Source organism: Aptenodytes patagonicus, chromosome 1 (assembly GCF_965638725.1).
Source record: "Aptenodytes patagonicus chromosome 1, bAptPat1.pri.cur, whole genome shotgun sequence".
Taxonomy (NCBI): Eukaryota; Metazoa; Chordata; class Aves; order Sphenisciformes; family Spheniscidae; genus Aptenodytes; species Aptenodytes patagonicus.
In genome coordinates, this window is record NC_134949.1 from 119,810,417 (window position 1) to 119,833,625 (window position 23,209).

At 39.6% G+C, this 23,209-nt stretch overlaps 1 protein-coding gene across 1 annotated transcript in view; it reads right to left on the reverse strand.

The window, feature by feature from the left end:
• ADAMTS5 (ADAM metallopeptidase with thrombospondin type 1 motif 5) overlaps positions 1–23,209 on the reverse strand; it is a 47,312-nt gene that overhangs the window by 7,525 nt on the left and 16,578 nt on the right. Inside the window, exons 3-7 of the mRNA XM_076352481.1 lie at positions 12,490–12,657; positions 6,095–6,378; positions 4,663–4,846; positions 4,034–4,209; positions 3,006–3,181 (exon numbers count right to left, since the gene is read on the reverse strand). Coding sequence (XP_076208596.1) covers positions 3,006–3,181; positions 4,034–4,209; positions 4,663–4,846; positions 6,095–6,378; positions 12,490–12,657 — 988 coding nt within the window. The remainder of the gene's footprint in view (positions 1–3,005; positions 3,182–4,033; positions 4,210–4,662; positions 4,847–6,094; positions 6,379–12,489; positions 12,658–23,209) is intronic.

Below are 23,209 nucleotides of genomic sequence, written 5' to 3' on the forward strand. Positions count from 1 at the left end.
AAAAAATTTGTTTACTTTGAAATTCATAAAGCCGAAGATTAATTGTCAAGTGTCTAATATGAGGTGCGCCCATATGTTTATTTTGTACCATCACAGAGTTCTTTCTGTTACTACTTATGAAGTATCTTAATTCAGATTTAGAAAAAGATATTTAACTCTTCTACTGAAAGTGACAAGCATTCAAAGTGTGCTGGAACTTATCACTATCTCAAGTATGTTATTTATTTTAACTTTACTGATATATAGAAAAAATCTCAAGACTATGCATAGCTATAAGCCACCAGCTGGACTCTGGAGACATGTATTTTCATTTCTAAACCTGTGATAAAACCATTCTGCAAGTACCTCATATCTGAAAAGTTTAGTGCTGAAACTTCTAGAAAAAAAGGAATGAGAAAATACACTAAAAATATATAAAAGTGAAGGCGGGCATCCTTTGGGATTGTTTAAGGAACAGACTGCTAATTTCTAGAATTTTTGGCTGCACGAGTAGAGACTGCACAGACTACAGATTAAACGCTCGTGCTACTCCCCTGCTATTTCCAGGAGTTACGGGACGATGACTAAAACTCTATTGATTTAGCACCTCCATAAAGCTGAAGGAATATGGTGCGAAAAACAGGCTGGGGGGGACTCTGCTCTACAGCACTGCACAAATATTTTTACATGTTAAAACATGTTATTAAAGTTACAAAGTCATTTGTTCAAAAACTAAAAGCAATGCTAGAGAATTCAAGTTGTCTGCACAAAGAATTGTAACACCCCATGGCACAAAGAAACACGTGCAGCCTTAATTCTCCTCTTTCCTAACTTCTGACAATTTGGCTTTACAGCCTTTTAAAAAACGTTCTTAGGAAGCAAGTTTTCCAGAAGATTATGTTATGACTGCTTTAAAAGAAAAAAGTACAAACAAATGTTGTTACGGCAGTTGTCCGCAATGGGAAATACTAGTTTTCCCTTGTACATTTAATAGTTTCCCTGTACATTTAATGTACAGATTGCTATGGTTTGGATTATAATGGACAACAATGCAGGAGCTGCTATTTTTCAGTGGAGAAAAGATAATTTTACTACAGCCACTGCCCTTTCATATGTAAAAACAGTTTACAGACAATTAAGATTTCACTATTTTAATGAGGGGCTTATTTTAAAGTCAATTACTTGCATAAGGGAATTGTCTCAAACAGTATTTCCAGTAAAAAAATAAATCCTCATCACTCCAAAATTCAATCAAAATCAAGTTAGAACATACTTGTTACTTACAGGTTGACTATTACTTTCTAAATGGGGCAACTTTTTGAATGCATTGAGGTTGAATTAATATTTTACTCTCTGACCAGTCTCATTTAAGTTAAAGGTATGATTTGAGGAGTAAGATGGTAACTTCATAGGAATAATTATAATAGAATCTCTCCGTTTCCAAGCATATCTATGCTACAAATCTGGCCTCACTGAAATTCATGGAGCCCCTTTAACATTTTTGCTGGAGCCTGGATTCCAGCACAAGGATCATTACTGAATCACATGAAGTGTATGTCACACTGTCTTCTTCATTTAGACATCCCAGATATTTCAATATTTAAAAATTGGAAAAGATTTAGTTTATATAAGTACTAATTTAGATGAAAAGTCATTCTTTTTGGCAGAGGTGTTCTGGCATCCTTAGGTGAGTAATCATTGGTTTACCAGGAGGAAGATTCGTTATGTTTATTTTTAGAATAAATTCATTCTCAAAGCCATTTTTGACTGCTATTAATCAGTATGTCGAAATGTATAGAAATAAAAGGTCGTTTCAGGAGTCAGAATGCAACTCCTGGTAGCTTTCAAAATGCTATGTAAGAATTGGGAAGATGTAAAACAAAATCAAGTTTATGTACATTTTGAAAGATGGTACACTAATGCAGTCACAGATACCGAGTAGAAATTGTCAACTGAAAGTTTCTAAGAGTAGATCACTACAGCAGTCTTTTGAGACCTTGGAATCTATATAAATGATAATTAAAAATCCTCATTTTTCTATGAACCTTAAGACTTGAAGAGGGAGGGAAACGAGTTCAGACAGAAAGCAGACTGACTTGACATTGGTATCTCAGTACAAAGCTTAGTGCTGCCCTCAATGTGGTCAGGGAAAACCATGGCGGCGGTTCCTTTTATTTTACTTGTATTAAGTTTTGTTACAGTTAAAAGCTGAACTCTGACAGAAAAATGTCTTATGGATAACTGCTATAAATATTTTGACTTAAAAAAAAGCCCATCTGGAGATCGATATTATGCCAAGGGACGTGAAGGGATATAGCAAATGCCATGCTTAAGCCTATGTTTACTTCTGACATCTCATTTAGTCATCTAAGCTCCGCATATACTCAGCAGTGTGAAAAGGTATTTCCAGGTTATAATCCCTCTCAGCTATTAAGGAAGACTTTCACAGCTGTGCTCTAATGCTGCCTGCTTCTCTCCACTAACTACACAAGGAATCCGTGTCACTAAATCAGGTGGGATGTCCTCGTCATTCAAAGTCAGATGAGATGAAACACGTTCGCAGTGTGTAACTTGCTAACACAGCATCATCTGGGAAATGCAGAGTTTCAGAGATACCCAGATTATTCTGACCCCAACAACCTTCTGATTCACTCCTCTCTTCCCTTTCCTTTCTCCTCTAGAAACCACAATCCATCTGACACAGGAAGATTAGCAAGTAGCACAAGATGCTATGCCTTATTCTAGGCAGACTTCCTATTAATGGGGTGCTCACCTGTATCACTGGCACTTTGTGTCAGAAATGAACTGGGTAGAGTGTTTTGCCAGTTGATTAACTGCCCGTTTTGGGGTAATGCTAAGAGGCCGGCTGTAAACATCTGGAAAGTGCAATAAAGCACAGGCAATGTACTTTTTTGCTTAACCTTCTTGTGAAAGTAAATTGCATTTCGAGACAGAAAGAAAGCAAGCACATAGCAGAGTTACTATTTGCACAACGAGATACATTTACTAATACTCAAGATCAATACCTCTTTTTGGTAAAGGTTCCCATGACTTTTGTGCAGCTGGAATTGTCTCCTCCACACACCCCGCATTTGTCATATTGGAGCTTTGAGCCGATGATGCCATCGCAACCAGTGCGGACGCATTTTCCCCGGACGCAGACTGAATTACTGTACGGTCGACATTCAGTACCATCAGTTACCTAGGCAATCAAATGACCGTTAGTTAAAACTACCATGGAAAAGATTTGCTTTTGTGAATCTGACTGGCAAAACCCAGTGACTTATTTATGTCACCTACTCAGAACAGAGCGCCCACCCTGACAGACCAGACTGAGTTTCTCTAACATTCCCAGCACAAAAGCAGATGACAGTTAGCAAAGGGCTGAAAAGCAGCGACAGGTAACTCCACCGTAAGACACTAAAATGACCGTGGCTTTAATGATGATCTCACAGCTTATTAATAATAACAATAACAGTACTTGTAGATAGCCTTGCATTTGAGCTATCTACATCTAAATGTTACCTTCATAACATTTAGAGGCAGAAAACTGCAAGTATAAGTGTGGGAGACAAGTCAGTTCGAATTGCATCTGATGTAACAAACTGACCACAAGTCACATCTATACTAATTGGCTAATTATTCTATATTAATTGGCTCCATAAGAGTTACTCTGGACTCCCTTAACATAATTCAGGGTAAAACTTATTCTTTTACTCATACTACTCTTTCTCCTCCAGAAAACCCCAGAATGACAGATGACTCTCCAGGCAAAAACCCCTTTATCCACTACTGAAAACAAACTAGTGCAGAGCGCACTAAGAGGCCCGTATTTTTCATGAATCCACATATTGAGATGTGGAAAAACTTACTTCATGTTGGAAGCTAATTCTGGTCCTAATGTATAACCAGTGGATCAAGCCATTAAATCCAATCACACAGTTAAATCTTTGAATCATATGATTAACTTCTTTTCCCTTGTTGTAGGAAAGATTTCTAAGATACAGCACACTTCTAAACTGGAGCATGAAATCATGATTGGAGATGCCATTACCTTCTGAGAAAACACCACATAATAGCCAGTTCCTTTGGCTCGGCAGGTGAGCTTGCAAACGTCTCCGGGAAGCACTCCAGCATACTTGGGGACCCATTCAACAAATGTCTTGACACCCTTTGCGTCAGACTGATAACCATTCCTTGCTTCACACTGCTCTTGTCGAAAAGATTTAGCTGTAGAATTATTCACATCATTAGTGACTATTTCAGACGATGCTGCAAATATCATTATGCCCATCTATTACTCCAATTTCTTTTTTACATAATTTTTAAGTTATGTCACTTCACCTCTTTACTTAGAACTGGCCTTCACATCCTTCAACTGTTTTAGCTTGGAAATCTTCCCATGACATAATAAGCATTAAAGGACTAAAGTTTGCGTTACGGTTCATTTTCCAGGACTGAAATTTCTTTTCATTCAAGTGTCCTTTCTGTACGGCGTCAGGGTGGGGATGGGGGAAGAATTATGGTATTGTATTAACGATGAATGTCTTGCCTTGGTAAATACATTTTGGAGAAACTACAATGGACACCTTTGTTGTTTCCTTTCACAGTAGATGTTCAATATTTACTATCTATGAACACAGAGGCTGGAGCACGAAGGCACTTCGGCACAAAGGCACTTACCATTTGCTGGGCATGGTGTGATGTTGCAGGAGCGGTAGATGGCCCTCTTGCCGGTGCAGTACCGGCCGTTGTTTCTAGGAGCTGGGTTATTGCAGTGACGATAAGCAAACTGAACTCCTCCGCCACAGGTACGGGAACACTGCCCCCAAGGTCCCCAGGACCCCCAGTTACCATGGCTTGAAGCCTGAAATAGATGGAACAGTGGGAGGTAAGGACATCATCCAAGTGTGAATAAAGGTGCTACATCTCAAAGACAGTGCTAATGTTTTCCTCAACTGAAGGCAATTCCTTGATCATTTTAATCAGGGATAATGGGTCTTAGGAGCCTCTTTCTCCCAGCAGAGTTAACTTCTGTCTTTTATCTGCACGTTGATGACATCTCATTTGGCACTGTGCATGCAAAGGCAATACTAGGCCTTGCTCTGCACAGCTGCCTTCAGCCTGTTTCATGGAAGACACCCGTGCACCAGAAACGGTGCCCATAGTCTCATTGCTGCTCTCTTATTTTTTGCTATTCCTACCAATAGGGCCCCTTAAAGTAGCTCCAGGGGGTTTGGCTCCCAGAATATGTTCATAAGGATAATCTATAATTAATTAAATGCAATTATTGTGATGTGTAGGTATTGCTCTGAATTACTGGCAAGAGATGGAGTTGTCAGATATAGTTTGCAACTCTGCTAAATTAGCTACCTAGAAGGAGTATTGCAACAGCATGCAGAAGTACATCATTTCATAAAAAAGGGTGTTATAAGGGCTGTAGCTTGATTTGAATGACTCTCATAGTTTGCAAATATCTTCACAAAGCTCTACAAGCCCATACCTCTTTTGTGGGTATAACAGAAGGGGCAGTGCTACTGTCTACCCAGTAAATTTAGAAGTATCTGAACTGTGCAGTTGACAGTTCTCATGAGCCTGGGGACTCTTCAGATGTATAAAGTTGACAGAGGGGACTCTGTCACTGGAGGTACAAACTTTTCTGCTCCAGAAATTATATTCTGGATGAACTTCATCCACCTTTCTCTTCACTAGGGTTAGGGCCCTGGGGCCTTTCAGATGAGGGCTGTAAATTAAATTTACAGATTTAATTTACCTCACCGTCCATTGCCAAGAAGTCAGGAAACTAAGAATAGGTCCTTGACAATCTTTCCATATGTCCTGAGACCTGACTTACTGAATGGGCAAATCCTCTACTCTGAAGAGATGCTCCCAGTTTTCCAGGAATGAAGGCTTTCATACTTCAAGAAGAAAACATGCTTCCTGAAACTCAGCAGCGTTTTTCCTATATCCCTCAACAATAAAACTCCAATTACGTACTAACAAATAAGGCAGCTTTCAATCTGACTTCCATAAAGTCCCTTTCACTCCCACAAAAATCAGCGCCTTTGAGGCTCGTGCCTTCTAAAATTCCCTAGGGTCACAGCTGGTAACTTACTGAGTAGTATTTCTTCTTGGTTTTGTCAACACATTTTCCCTGGAGGCAGATCCTCCCTTTTCCACATGGTGTTCCCTCCACAGCAGGCAGCTTCTTAGTCAGACAAACCATCTGACCTTGGCGCACAACTGCACACCAGAGGCGAGAGCACACATCCATACCGGGACACACTGTGTATTCGGGTCCAAACGCCAGTTTGCACTGACGAATGGCATCGTAGGTTTGTCCCGGAAGCTCCTCGGGGCCCAGGATCTGCTTTCTCGGTTGGTCCAGCAAACAGTTACCTAAAAGAGCAAACCAACCTATTGTTACTCATTTCCTAGTTTTCTCTGCAGTTCTGTAAATCTGTCATTCTAGTTAGGCAGAACGATAATGACAGCGAGCCTCATTCAAAGGATGCTGACGTGAATGGAAAGGCTCTCTGAGGTGTCATCAGGTTTTGGACAAAGCAATACTATTGCAACTGTGTTCTCACCCAGCAGCACACCAGGTGTCGAGCTGCTATTTCCAACGTGAGGGTGTAAATGAGTTTTACTCAGGTCCCTTTGGCCTTTCATCCTGGTTTCCTTTATTTGAATTTACTCTGAACACATTCCACTCTATTTATCTGTTTGCGATTTAAGGAATGCTCAAGAATCATGGCAAAGTAAGCAAAGTTGTCATTTGAATTTTGAGACAGAATGTCAGAAATGGTAAAGCTTCTAAAGGGATGCCCGAAAAATCACAAAAAACAGACTTGTAGCCAATGAGGCACTTAAAAGAAAAAAAAGAAAAAAACCCCAACAGATCAAAGGAAAAATATAAGCTGCGTATCAAAACTAGTGTTGGCAGTAAATCTGGACTAGGCTTTCCTTGTAAGGAATGATACTTGGCTGCTTCTGGAATTAGTTTGAAAAGGGCTATCCATTTTATACAAAAATACATAAATAACAGAAAGAAAAGAAAAAAATAGCATAAACATAAATAATTGAATATGTGTTTTGAGATACATTGCAGAGGCCAAGATTTGTCTGGCACACTCTAAAAATGAGAATTCACATTTAGGTTCTAGAGGATCTACTGATAGATTTTTTTTTACTATTGAAAAACTTACTTGTTAACATGCAGAATTATTTATTCAGAGTAACCTCTTCTACACTTCATGAAAGGGATATGTGGTCTGGGCAAGCTTCACTTATCCTTAGCCAAAATAACTTACCACAATTTACCTCACTTTGGAACCTACACCAGTGTTCTTCAGTTGGATCACGGGCGAAAAAAGGCTATCTATAAAATCCTCACTATTTACACAAAAATGGAATAGAATTTCAAGCTATGGTAGTGAATTTAAACAAGCCAAATACCCCATCTCTCAATGAGTTGTATTTTCCCTCCAGAACACACACTTACTGCAGCTGTTCTTTTTTTCCTCTGAAGACTAAAGCCAATTAGCCAAATCAGCCAAAAATTCTTTCTGCATCATCACTTACTACCAAAAAACTCTCTGTCTTGTTAAACTTGTTCCGTTTGTCCTTTGCTGACCCTGATTTACCCTAGCCTTATCTTTAATCTGGATTATGCTGACTTTTTAAATGAAGACAAGGTGTGCCAATGCTAACGGATGAGCTGAGTGCCACGCGATAAAGATAATTAAAAGTACCCTAGTGTTCAAAGCCTGTTGTAGTGTAAAATACAAAGTCATGGTCAAGAGTGAGGAAGCACAGATCTTTTTTTCTGGGTTTCTGAGAAGGACATCATTGGCAAAAGTTGCTGTCAAAAATACACTCTCTAAAAGCAAAGAACAGCGGAAGTCCTACTTCATATACCTTGTGATGGGGGAGGAAGCGAGTACATACAGTGTTAGGGTGGTGATGGGAAGGCACTAGAATGTCAACGTTTAGCGGTATACACTACTATTATATACATACTGCAGCATTTATCAAACTCCCAAAGTGCAACCATTATTCAGTATTTTAAAACATCGTAATAACACAATTTTGCCAGGACAGACACTGCTGCCCATCACTGAGATCTACCATGACTGGAAATATAAACTTAGAGAAAAAAGAAAAACAAAGTCACATCCTTGCATATACTTCATTTGTCAATCATTTTAGTTAACATCCATTTGAATATCTTTCACATGTGAATAACAGGTTTCACAAGCTTACATAGCAAATATAACATTTTTTCCCCTTCAGAATACAGGGGAATGAGATCCAAAGTTCTCCTTAACCGATACTGCTCTGAGGAAACACATATAATGTCTATAAAGCTAGGTGTTCCAGCTGATCTCACATGATAAATTCAAAACTGAAGATAGGAAAGGCCCCTAAGGCTTCCCCACGGGGGGGGGGGGGGGGGGGGGGGGGGGGGGAATCTTTACGTTTATAGATAGTAGCAGTGGTAATCTATGTTTAGACAAGTTGCAACGAAGTGCAGGTGTTTTCACCACCAGCTGGTCCAATCTCCTACTTGTAATGGTCAGAAAAGACAGAGTTAAGAAGTTGGAGAACGGTTTGCCCTGGGCCCCCTAGTTGAGAGGGGCAGAGAGAGCTTCAATTCACTACATTACATTGCAACATACAGAGCATGTATATACTGCTATTCCCATTTTTTCTCCCGAGTACCAAAGAACATCTGTGTGCCCTAGAATAGAGCAACATTGTTGTCTGACGACAGTGTTAATTAAGCCATCTCATTATATCTCCTCAATGTTATGTGCAATATATCTTGGGAAAAAAAGGCAGAATAAGATCTGTGCAGGAAGCAGATAACCAGGATATAAATTAATTAAAATAGAAATAGTCCTTGTTTCAGTTGCACAGAGCACCGAGCACTCTGACAAACACAATAAATCGCAGGCAATCATACCACAGCCTAGTGGTTGGCATGACAATAAAGGCAATTAGTACCTTAGGAGAGGGTTGGCTAAAAGCAGATGGAAATAAACGTCACTGTCTTCTGGACACTAACTCAGCCTTTTCTTCCTAAATGTCAAACTGCTGTCTGGGGTCATCTCATGAGTGTAAAACAAACGGTGACATCATGACAATGATGTTTATAGCTCTCAGAGTGGGCCTCAGGAGACAGGGAATCAGCACCTTGATCCTCCCCAGACCTCCTGGTTGACCTTGGACAAGACATTTATATTTGGATTTATTTAGCTGACTTTAACTGTATGTAATGCTGGTATCTGCAATTCAGTCAGCTGTCACATGTTTCACTGCTCACGCAAATGAGTTTATGGTGTAATTCAGCACTACTAATGCAACTCATGAGATCAGTCAAATCATTGATGCCATTGATTAGACCCCTCTGCACTACAATGGGAACTTAAATACCCAGTTTAGGAGTAGCTACCTACATAGTAAATACCCACATTTTATAAGATGAGTCCGCTCCCCAACATTGCTTTCCAAATTTAGAAAATAGGAACACCAGTACTTGATAAAGTGATATTAAGGAATTAGAGTCAAGACTGTGATGTTTGCTGTTACAGCAGTATGGGGTGAACATCTAAATCTATATGGGAAACTTACTTGAAAGCTTTGATAAGACATTTACTGTTCTTTTGTAGTAGAATACTGCTCACAGATCCAAACTTCGGGACTTCATTCACATTTCATTATGCTTAGCCATAAGGAGCAGCAGATGAAGCAGTTTATTTCCCCACACCAATGCTGCCATGCCCCGTTTGTCACAAAGTGTCACAATTCATAAGCTCATGCCCGCTCAGACCAAAAGCCTGGTGCAAACTGCTTATGCTGCCTATTAGAGAATGGAAGAGTCTCCTCTTGTTCAGTGTTTCCCACATAAGCTTCCTGTGACTATGCAAAATCTGGTCACAAACATCCTAAAAGACAGCCTGGCATACGAATATTTGTATTCTTTCGTTGCAACTGCTATTTTGTGCCTTCCTCGTCTACATTATGCCTGCAGCACTGCTCAAAATTACACCTGAATGGTTAAGTTTTTTTTTCTCTGCCTAGCAGCACTCGAGAGAGATAGGATTTTCTTCTTTCTATGGGAAGATTGCAGGGGAGCACCTTCTTGAAAACAAAAAGGGAGGGAAAACACTGCAACTACACGACAGTACATCTGCCCCAGCTAAGGAAAGAAATGAGCAACCCGAAAAGCAGACACATGCTTATTCTGAACGAAACACGGAAATATGGCACGTTTGCACTGTTTTATTATCAGCCCAAAGCAGTCTGAAAGGCAGTGTCATGCTCTACTAGGATCCTGTGGTTTCTGGTACACTCAGCGTACATTACAAATGTATTCATTCACTGTCTGGAAGAAGAAAACAAAACCAGAAGTTCCCTTCCTCAAATAACGCGTGTCCTTTCAGCACAATAATTTGAAGAAACTGCAACTGAAATCATTGACTTCATTTTTACTTCATAGATAGTATTTGTGTTCTGTTAAGACAAATCTTTGATTTAAGATAAGTAACTGAAAAATTATGAACTTCAACAGAAAAGGGAGACTGTTACTTAGAAAAGGTCTCTGAAGGCCTGATCTATCAAGAAAAGAGATTCCCTAAACATTGTATATTTGAAATCACACCAATAGCATCAGTAATAAAATTAATTTCCAGAGGACTATGGAAATCTATGGCGAGAGGTTCAAATTTTCTGTGAATTATTTCATCACATTGATAACTTTGGGACTACATGCCTGAATGATAACTACTCATGAGTATTAGAAAGGGCAATGTACCCTAACCTATCCGTTAACAGACTGACAGATCCTAAGCCCTTTACATGCAGCAAAGAATACATGACTTTGTGAAAATCGTCAGCAGTTGAGGACTGCTAAGCTTTGTGTACAGGAAAACAGCCCTCAGGCTGAACAAGGAGACCATAATGCAGCTCTGAAGGACCTGAAGCTCCTACCTACTTTTACTGAAAAAAACTGGCAGACTTATATTCTTAGACCTGTAGGACTGATTGTTACAGCCCCTTCTTACTTCCACATTGAGACTGGACCTCAGAGATAAGGGTCCAAATTTCAAGCATCCCCCCAGGTACAAACAAGCCAAAGGTGAGGTGGGTGGGAGAAATGCTCTCCGGTGGGAGAAATGCTCTCTTTGCTTTCTTTATTGTTGGAGAGAGCAGCTAGCTGGATGCATAGTACAGGAAAGAAGTCAGGTCACAAAAAAAGGGAAAAAATGAGAACAACCTTTCTACTCGCCTGCAGCAGGAGAGGAACAGAAGAAGAAATGTAGTTCAGAGTTCCTTGTGCTCTCTAAGAAGTCACTCATGGATGGCAAGGGAGGTCCCTTTTTTTTTACCCCAGTGAACGGTACTGTACCTCAGTAACTAAACTCAAAAAGGAAAGTTCTCTTCATATGTGGAAACTAACTTGGTAATACTAAGTCAATGCCAGAGCAATATGGACCATAAAACAGGACAGTACAGATTAATGGATCTAATAAGACAGAGAGAAAAAATGAAGTCATTCTCCAATAGAGGAAAACAGGAGAAAATATTTCAGAGAGCACGGAAATTAGCCGACAAAATATTTAAAAGCAAAAAAACCTTTACATTCAGCAGACATACCATACTTTTTATCCATAAGCATTTTGGTTACCATAACAACTTGATCCATTCACTCAATTATGTCATTTTTATCTCAGCATTTTGGAATTTGAATGGTTTGTTTAAGAACTGCAGTTGCTTTGGGAGCACAATGAAGACTTTAAAATGCATTAAAGAGTGAAGACTATGCTTTTTTATTACTACTTTTGGAAAATGAAACTTTTGCACTTATTCTCCAAAGGGTAAATGACATATTTAATAAATATTAGTTACATGACTTGGAATGTAAGCTCCTGGGGCAGAAGTAATCTTTCATCATATACAGCACAGAGGAGTCTTAATTCTTGCTTCCAGCCCCTCTACATAAACATAATAAATACAATGGCATTATAAATGTAATAAATATAATGGCATTATAAACATAATAAATGTCATTAATGGTAATGAGAACACATACACTCTGCTCATACCTGTAGTCTAACGCTAAGTAGACCATATCACCCATTTTAATTTCTGTGAGGAAAAAGCCTTTTCCTTGTGTCCTCTGTTTAAAGTACTCTCTGAGCTCGTAGCTGTGGCATTTGGGAAGACAAGACTAATTTCATGCTTTTAAAAAACCCTCCATGCTCCAGACCAAATTATTGCCAACACACACTCCATCAACTCTTTCTTCTCTTTTGCATTTGAACCATGCAGAGGGAGGGTGAGACTCTGCCTGGCTTTTAGACCTTTGCCTTGTTTTGCAAGCACTTCCAAGATAGTCCTGAAGATGAGCAAGGAATGAACAAGCTGGTATAAAATGTTCTTATCGAAAAAACAGATCACAGTAAAAACTAACATGTAGCTGACACAAGGTGTGGTAATACATACCATGACCATCATCGAAAAACTCTGTTATAGTTGCTGAAGTGCATTTGGACCAGGGTTTCGAAGCATCGATGCTAGTCAGAATGGAGGACATCAGGCGCTTATCTTCCATGGAGCCAAAGTTCTCCTCACAAAATTTGGAGTCATCATGGGAAAGCCCAAGCAAGTGCCCTACAGAAATGAAACAAATAATTAAAATGATATGACTATCCATAACAGAGTTTACCAGCTGGAGCTCACAGTCAAGGTAAAATGAATTCTATAATTCATTCTCCAAGTTTGAACAGCAGCCCAAAGCAGGCCACTTGAAATGTGCTATCTCTGCCTGAAGACAAACAAGCTGTGACAGTTTACACCATTACATATAGCAAGGAAGTAATGCCATCAGCTGACAGGTCGTCGAACTGTACTAACTGAAACCTGATGAAGACTAAAGTGAACTGTACTCATTTATATTAGTCAACAATTTAGCTCCTACTGTTTTTCCAAATCAGAAATCATCCAAAGATGATTTCTTCAGCAAGAAAGACTAATACTTCACTCTGTTCTGCAACTGTCTAGAATGGTGCTACAATAACTTTCTAAATGGACAAAAATGCTAGTACTTATGGAGCAATTAAACAAACTGTAGGTAAATTCTTAAAGTGCACTCCTTGCTGAAGTGCGAATACCTTCTACAATGCATCAAAGAATCTGAATGACGTTTTCAAATAGTCTCTTCCATGTAAAGAGTCTTGTTTTGTGGGAGGGTGCTTTTTAGTATTGTTTTAGTTAGGGTTTTAGTTTTGCTGGTTTTTATTTTTAAATGTATATGGTATTGCATATTTATACTCCAGAACACAAAATAATGTGCACACAAAGCAGCACATGATGGAACTCGCAAAAATCCTTAATGTCCAGGGGAGTTCAGTCCAGTCCTAGGTGAGTTCTTACAAGTGCGACAACAACCTTTTCTGTACATCAGTGATCCCCATCTTCCCTAGTCTCTGGGCAACAATAATAGATTGCAGGCAACACACTTTGTTCCCTCTGTAAACATCAGGTTTAACTTTAATTTCCATGCCCCACTGGATTACTTCACAGCCAACATACTATCCAAGAGGTAGAAGACTGAATGGGAACAAAGCTGCAAGGAGCTCAAGCATGAACTTAACATTCACAGTCTTCAACCTAGGCCAGGAGATGATTAATCAGACATCCAGGGCTAGACCAAGAGTGCTTCAATGATATGGACAAAGACCACCCATCAAAGCCACTGCAGAGACATAAACCTGATGCCCTCAAATAGCAGCTGAAGAGGCAGACTGTATTATTCTGCAATAACGAAAAGCCTTCTACATACCATCGGCTTCACGTTTTGGTATAACTGCTGTAGACTAGCTGTTAGGTGACACAAGTAGGAACACTGATGGCAGGGTATCATATTCTGATATCCATAGTAATGGGCATGACAATAGCAATAACAATAATAATACCTACAACAGAGGCTGGAAAAGAAGAAAATCAGCAAATTTTACCTATTTGCCTTATATAAACTTGCTGTTGAGTTGTTTTCATCTGCTTTGGGGGCAAAGCCAAGAGGAAAGACATGGAGGCAGCACTCACTGCCGATCTGTATCTGAGATTAGGAAAGTAGCTACCTGACCAGAAGTCTGTGTTAAGGCTGCAGGAGATCAGAAATCAGGGTTTCTGTCCTGTGAGAGAAGCCAAGGTATCATCTGGCAGCATTACTCACATGCTGGGTTCCTGACCTAAGGATGGAGCTTCAGGAAAAGTGACAAGAGGACCTTGATCTATGACTTCTAGTTGTACCAGTGATGACTGAGAACAGCCCGTCTGTCTTCTGCAGCTACTGAACTCCCACTGGAGGGGAGGTGGGAAAGAGAATGAAGAGGGCATTTCTCTTTTTTTCTCTCTTCCCCTGATGTGCACGCATTTACCAACATCATTCAGATATAGCTACTGTTTGAATAAAAGGCCCTGTAGTATTACAAATGCTAGTAGGAATTTATTCAAGGAACCTGGGCTAACACTGATGAGAGTTAATACTCCTTTCCCTGTTACTACTGTTGCTAATTGCTATTGCAATGCTGTATTACAAGTACGCTGCTGCAAAAACATAATGAATCAAACTTTCATACTGAAGGCATGTCTAATTACTGGTGTGTTTTATGTGCAAGATTTGGGCTTATTTTTTTCTGATAGGTAAAACCACTTTCCTTTGGCAATACTTATTATATATGGGCCAGATAATGCTATTTTTTGCGCTGAGACACAACTGAGTGTCAGTAGGTATGTGTCAAGTTTCAATCTGATACAGCACAATATAAGCACTTGTTCTGAAGATATGACATCATCTTTGTTTTATTTCAGCCAAATGCTGGTGTTGAGCAAAACAATTCACTAGTAACATTATGATTTCAAGCAGACACATTTCTCTAAGAGTAACCAAATAGTCAGTACATCCCTTCTAACCTATAGAGCAAATTCTGTGGAGGTGTCACAGGCTAAGAGTTTAATGACTCAGCAGCCTACTGTGCCAATGAGGACTACCTCTGACTGTGCCAAAGTCTAGACACTGACAACAAGCATCTTCAGGAAATGCAAGGATGGTGTTATTTTTGGCTGCCATTCTAGACAATGTTATCGCTACGCTTGTGTTCGTGCTAATGCACTGAATGGCACCAGGTCACACCTCCTGCCTGAGAACTAGGAGCAGAGCTGACAGGTTAATGAACGTCAACACATGCCTAGTAGTAATGTAACTAGAACCATTTTCTGATGACATTAAATAACTCCTTGTAGCACATTTCACCAGTGTTCTGCTAACTTAAGCAAACATTTACTAGAGGGGGCTTTAGCCCCATCCCCTAGCTTTTGTTGACGTACCCTCAATATGCGGCGCAGTTCCCCATTTAAATCTGGACCGCACACACGCTGCTTTGCAGAGCTGTTCAGGAGTTTCAGCCAGTTTCTTGTACTTTACTTGAATCTGTGCACTTGAATATGTATATATTACCAACCAATTATACAGAAATATTTGTAAAAAATTAGCCCAGCAAGCACGAAAACACCGTGCTGGTTGACCTAAGTCTCACTATAGCAACGTTCTCTGAGACAACTTGTATGCTTAAAGATTGCAGGAACGATGCTTTTGTATTTAATGTCCCAAGACTGCTCACAGTTGCTAACGCTGCAAGAAATGACTTCACTGCAGCATGCTTGTGAAATAAGGTAATGAGGTTCTGTCAGTGGAAAAGGAGTTTTCATTTCTAAGGTACTAAATAGCTCTGGGTGAATAACAAAAGCTGGAGGATTGTTCAAAAAGTTCGGCTAAATAACATCAGATGGCACACAATGCATGTTCAGTGTAGGATATGAATAATACTTGGGTGCAAACTAGCAATTTGAGAACTTAATTTTTCGGAGTGCTCAACATTGTATAGCACCATTCAGAACTACCAAAAACCCTGTGATGTGACGGATTCAGTCTTAATTCAAGTTTCTTAACCTTAACACCCTCTGATACCGCTCTGCAATGCTCCACCTGCTTAAGATACAACTTTGGTCTCTATACGAATCCCTTTCTTGCATAACCATACTTCACCTTTCGTAACTTTGTTCATCTTACGTAATAGACATCCCACATGAGCACATAATAAATGACAATACAGTACAGATACGCACAGGCCCTGTTAACGCTGATGCTTCTGAGTGTGCAACTTGGACACCTCTGAGTTTCTCTGCTACCTATGACATTCTTTTAACACAGTTTTTGTGTGTTGAGTTCCTCCTTGCACCAACTTCATCAGTCCTGGCTTCGGAAAGACCTCTTTGTCTTTCCTACGTGCGTTTTTCAGCCCGGCTCCTCCTGCAGTGCGATTTGTAAGCAGCCTCAGCTTAGACTACTTACTGTCAGAGCAATGCAGTCACACCACATTAAACTATGGAAATCCTACAGCTGAGCAATGCGAATGCTCCTGGAGCGGGGCGTATATTGTGCTTTAGCTTGCTCCTGGCTTCCCTGCCTAAAGATGGTATAGTTTCCTTCCCTCTCCACTCTGAGAGACGCACTGACTCTGCGGAGAATGTAACTGCTGAGCTGTGGATTGAAGTTGTTCTTCTTCTTTTCTTTTTTCCTCCTCCATATATACTAAAAAAGAATATCCTTCAGATATGAGAAAGCTCGCAGCCAAATCTCAAGCTCTTAACTTTGAACAGAGAGATTGCAAATTTTTCCATAAAATGATTGCAAATTAGTCTCCCTCTCAGAAATGGCGGGACAGTCTCTGTGGAGAAGTTCAGAGTAAATAAATAAAATGAAATGCTTCTCAGGCGACTATTCAGCACAGAACATTTCATCCCAAATACTTTGGCAAAAGTACAGGAAACTGAAACAGGGTCATCTTCTGGAAAGTGTCAAGCTACTGGCTTCACCTTTAATTAAGAGTGCAGCATAACTTCTATACTTTACAATGATAAATGGGGTAAACAGAAGACATACCTCATTAACAGTTTCTACTTTGTCATATTAAATCAGGCCATTGTTCTAATGCATGACGAGGACTGAGTCACTTACTTGGCAAACTTCAGCTTCTCGAGGAGAAGCTTCCCAAACTATTTGTGAATCTCTCGTTATTTTTAAATTTTTCAAAAATAATTTTAAAAAATCATGACAGGGAAAGAAGTAGTAAGTAGCGAATAATTTCCAAAATATGTAATTCTGATTGTCAGTATTTGAGCTTCTAAATTAACCACCAGTGACATCAGTGAGGGTAATATCTGTTCATGGCATTAAATATATGGATTCTATCTGTCCATACTGATGTGCCAGTTAACTTCATACGTATGCTTACAAACACTCTGAATGCAACTTTCAAAGAATTTTATGGGACCAAAATTCCTAATACTTATCACAACCTAAATCTCTCTCCATCCTAGTTTTGGCTTTTAAGGCATTCTGACCAGGCTTAAAACAGATCAAAATATATGACAAACTTCCAATGACTCTTAAAACTGGTTTTGCCTTTCATTAAAAATAATCAAAACTCAAAATCTCACAGTGATCTGTAATCTCTAAATACTGTCTAGCTAATGTATGCTCTTTTTAGCACAGAGGTGGGAACAACAAAGTACTCCTACACCTGCACTCTTCATCCTTTTGCATCCAAGAACTAAAGAAGGGACACTTCCCTTGCTATTTGAAAAGTCACCGCCCCACCACCCCTCGCATGCATGAACATGCTGGTATTACCAGATATTGCTCAGGACGTTAGAGTGGCTTCTGGCATTTACCGGTGAGGTGCTTCCTTTCATAAGAACCAATGTGAAAAAGTGACAGGTGATCCTTCAAGTGATCCTGTACGTAAGCATAATTCCAGCAAAAACTTTGGGCAAAAGCAAAGACTTAACGAACACAAATCTTATAATGAAGGCTTTTAAAAACTATGCCAATTTTAGCACCACAACATTTTGTACTACTATGAACTTCAAACCAGGCTATTGAAAAAAGAAAAAAACAAAGGCTCCCAGCAGCTGTGTAAAATGATGACTGATTGAGAATGGGTTAGTAGATCATCTGATGTTTTCTACTTAATGAAGCATCTTACTGGTGTTGACAGTTCCCACTGAGTGAAAATGACATAATGTAATTTTACCAGCAGGATGGTGTTTAGTTAAGTTATGCTGTAGGAATGCACAAAATGGTAAAAGAAACAGATGGCGAGGAGGCAGGGTTTACCCTCGTGCAAGTGAAGAGGAGCTAGCCTTCCTGTAAATTGGTTCCTTCCCAAACGGCAAAAAGACCAACCAGCTAAATGGACTGACAGCCTTTCTACACAGCCTTCCTTCTCCCCTTGAGGTGAGAGAAGGTGTGACTACATCAGTAAACTGTTGAAAGCAGCATGAAAGCAACCTGCAGACTTTGAACCCTAACGAGTGTTGGAACATCATCTGCAGGGGGCTCTTGACACAGCTCAGTCTGTTTAGATCCTGAAGCAAGAAATGAAGGAGTCAACAGCAGTCATCAGCCCCTGGATCCCAGTTCACCTGCACTGTCTGCATTCCTGATAGTGGACCTTGCACTGCACAAGCTTCCCTACCCAAACAACTACTGAAGGCCAACACCCTTTACAGCCCAACAGGAAATAATATCCCCAATGGGTTCAGAAAGAATTCCTACACCTTGTAGGAATGGGGTGTATGTTCCTAATATAAGGTGGGAATACTCCAAAGCAATTATGACAAGTCAGCTAAAACTTACATCCTCTCTAAATATCAGGACACAAAGAGCTCTGCAGGTAAATCAGGAGCGCATCAGAGCTATGTTGGGTGTGTGGTGAAGCACATTGCACTGCAGCTATTTTCTTCTGAGGAGCGCTGGGAAGCAAAACAGAAGTTTGGATATTTCTGAATTTTCTTAAAATATGTTGCCAGACTATCTGTAGAGGTTCTCTGAGCGAACAGCGTGCAAAAATTACTCTAATCTCATTTATTTTCCACTGGTATCTCAAGCATAGGAATAAAGAAAACAAAAAGTGTCCCCAGTGTACACCAAGTAAAACCCAGCTTTTGCTAAAACACATATCATGGTGGCTCTTCTGGAAAAAAACCCAATAACCTAGTTTATGGACATACACAGATCTCTAGTGCTTGAACTGAACAGCATGTCAAAGTACGGCTCTTGCACTGAATTTGACCACAGGACACATGCAAAGTGACACAGCATGCTAAAAAATGCTACAGGCATTGTAATTTGTTTTCTTAGAAATGCTCAGTTCTGATGAAGCATGTGTTTTTCAGTGAGGTCATGCCTTTCACCTAATTTTCAGTGGGGATGACAGGGGTACAAAAGAAGGTCAAGTGATTTGCCCAAGGTTACACAGTGAGTCACTGGCTCTCACGGGATCAGGATTCAGGAACCTCCTGGCTCAACATTCCTTGGTCTAACCACCAGCCATACCTTCTGCACGAGCCTCTCACTCTCTCCTTTGCTAAACAAAGATTGCATGCGGTGACTCTTTTAAAATAAAACCACTTCTTTCTGCATGTACTGTTTTTCTAACTTGTGCGAGTACTTGACTCCTCGTTAAGAACTGCATACTGATATCACTCAGAAATCCTCTTGAAGTCATGGAAATGTTGCATAAAAAATGATGGACCTAAGCAATAATGATTAATAAAGTTTTTATAAAACAGAAGTGTTTTGAATTACACAAGCTTACAAAAAACTTGCATAGAATATAAAACTGGCTATTCCTCTTTCTTCATACTTGAACTTTCCTTCCAATTTTCTTTTCTTTGACTGCTATCCATCACTTATGAAAGAAAAAAGAAAAAAAAAAAATCCCCCTCTCTTCTAAATCTCTAGCCCAGAGGCAGTTTTTAATATTTCTGGCTTAAAAGAGTTCTTCAGACTGAATGAAACAATAGTCTGAAGTGCAGCTTCTTTTCAGGAGCAGACATAAAAAAAAGGCACAATCAGACATTCATGCACCAGTCCTGCAGAGTTCACACAAAACAAACTTCTACTGAAACGGCTTGTTATAACAGACTTCCGTGGGAGATCACAGATGCATCACCCCCATCAGACAGAAAATTTGCAGGCAAGATTCTGTCCAGGCAATGTGGACTGGGCAATCCGAAACCACCGTGTCCACATAGACTCAAATAATCATTAAAAAGATCTGGTCTTGGAGGTCCACTCTACATCTGCTATACTAATTAATGGGGCATGTAGAAGATAAATATTAATTTTAATGACAAAGTGGAGATGGTGACACCCATTTCACATCTGTCCAACTCAGAGTAACTCGCAAAGAATGTAGCTTACCATGGTAGCTCATGGTAAGTGAATGTCTGGGAGAGTAGACAGTGGAAGAATGTAAAAATTGCATTGCCAACTGCCTGTTTATTGGGTAATTCTGCCTTCCTCTCTGTACCAGAAGTACTTTCCGCACAAAACCTACATGATCATATCGGTAGTATTTACCTGCCAAGGAGGAAAGTAATCCCTACTTTCCCCTGCAATCTGGAAAGCTGGGGCTTCAGGCACACACAGCTGAAGTGGACTTTTTTTAGAATCATAGAATCATTTAGGTTGGAAAAGACCCTTAAGATCATTGAGTCCAACCTAACACTGCCAAGTCCACCACTAAGCCATGTCCTTGAAATATTTTTTGACAATGATTGTTCTGAAACACTAGGCAAAACACAGTTTCATTCTCAATTCTCTTATGGTTGCAGAGATACTGATATTTCACTCTATATATTTGGCTTTAAGTTATGATGTTTCAGGATCCGTAGCAGCTTTTCAAAGCATAGCACTTGTTTAATGTAATTCTTCATGAGGTTACATGTACACAAAGATCAGCACAACTCCAGAAAACCTCTGAAAACTTGGGCAATGTTAGTGCTGTGTCTGAGTCACTTCCTGAAGCCTCTGGTTGAGAACTTGGCCCTCCATCTCCTCACTGCTCTGTCAGAATCGCTTCACAGACATTAAGAAGGCAAAGATCCCCAGTCTACTCAGACTTAAAAGTACGTGGTAGATAAAGAAAAGCTCAAGCATATTCAGAACCTGAGGATTCAATTTTTCTACATCATATAAATTTCCCCCTTCTGTCTCTCCACTTTTCCATACAAACTGTCTCAGCTTCACTAAAAAAGGTTTGTTTTAAGCACCATGTGTGCTGCAGGTGGAACAATTATATATTACATATAACATTATAAGTTAACCAAAAAATTGTTGGGCAAGCCAAGAATTTTTACCCAAAATTTTAACCAGCAACCTTTTGTACAACTGATACTAGTTTTTCGAAGCATCAGTTAAATTTTCTGCCCCACTCTTCACCTCTTGTGAAGGCTTAACTTTGACTGCCCATCTTTTCTCTTAACCAAAGAGGATATGTCCATGAGCGCTTAATTCAAGAGCTTTTATAAGCAGAAGTTTAGACAGAACTTTGAAAAATGTTCAAAGAGAAGGAATCAAGCGATTTTCCTGATGTATGTCATCAGAGAAGACTTGGATGAGTGTACTCTCTCTCTCTTTTTTGTTGTTTTAAGAAAGCAAATCTGCCTAATTATGATTACCTGGATATTTGCCTAAACTTCATCTCTCATGAAGGAAATATAATACAAAAGTTAGACAACCTTCACCATTTTTCATGTGCCTATGAGATTCTGTGCCCCTGGCAACGTATCCCCCTTGAAATGAAAGGCTACAAAAGATTTGTACCTGTCAGGTCTGAAGCTTGTCTTTATCTGCTTTACCTTGACAGCCTTGAAATCAAAGGGCTACATGTTCAGCAGTGGAAAAGAAGAAATGACTGTATTTAGTTACTTCTGAGTGTATATAAAATGAGCACGTGGTAAAATATGGAATGAGAGTATTTTTTTACTCTTCTATGGACATCAAAAGCAAGACTACCATTTAAATATCATACACATTGTTCTTGGTTTGTGTTTTTTCTGAAGAATGGTCAGAATCATACAGTTTGCTATAAAGGTTACTAGGTTAGACATGGTAGACATGGTTCTCTTTCTACAGAAGCTTACAACTCACATACAGGCTCAGGCTCTGAATACTTTCAATCCACTCAGAATTCAGCAAAATGGTATTTTGATGTATTCCAGTGAACCACCTGAGTAGGGACCCCAGGAGTGATACCTCACCTCTAAAATGGCTTCTTTACATAAAACTATGCTCTCTAATAAAGCACTACACTTTGCTGACCGCGCTCGTGATATTTCTGTCCTCAGTGGTGGCGGATGCCACAGAATGACGGCATGCTGAAAAAGATTTGGTATTAAACACGTTATTTTCTAGTTTTAGTTTCTGTACAGTTCCTTCATTTTAGGTGTTACACAGTATAGCTGTGGAGGAAGTTGTGATAACTTCACATAACCATAGAAAATGAGGCTGAGGGGAGATCCTGAAAAGCCATCTTGTGCATCCCTCCACCCTAGGGTAGGATCAGCATCCCCTAAGCCACAGCTGTTTTAGCCAGCCGGCTCCTGTGAACCTCCAGTAAGGGAGATTTCACAGCCTCCCCAAGCAATTCATTCCTGCCCTTAACTGTCCTTCTGGTTAGATGATTTTGGCTAATGCTTAAAGTAAATCTCCCTTGCTGCAATTTAAGACCATTACCCCTTGTGCTGTCCCAGGTGGACACGGAGAATGATTTATTACGTAAATTTTCGCAACAATTTTTTTTAATATATTTGAAGACTGCTTTTATGCCCTCCTTTGGCCTTCCCTTCTCTAAAGTCACATGTAAAAGATAAAAGAAAACTAATGAACAGAGGTTTAATTAGTTCCATGTAGCAATTTTAAAGCTATATTCTAAAAATAAAATACTTGGAAAGAACATCAGTAAACCATATTACTCAGGAGGATAGAAGGAGTAATAGCATGCCAGTGTGGTTGCATAACAGAGAAATAGAAACTTTGCAAAAGGTCAAATGAACATTACCACTGAGCAAAAAGGCAGTGCTTTCTCTGTATCTCCTCTTAAGAAAAAAAAAAAGAAAATAGAAAAGTTCTTCAAGATTGATGGAAAGAATAAAGATACATATAATTTAAGTTACTAGACCCATGTAACTCTCATTGAACTAAACTGGAGCTTTGCCTGCTTAAAGACTGCAGGAAGGATGCTTCAGTATTTAAGGACTAGATCGAAACTCAAGGGAGAAGTTTAATCCTTGGCTTTCCTTGAGACTTCCT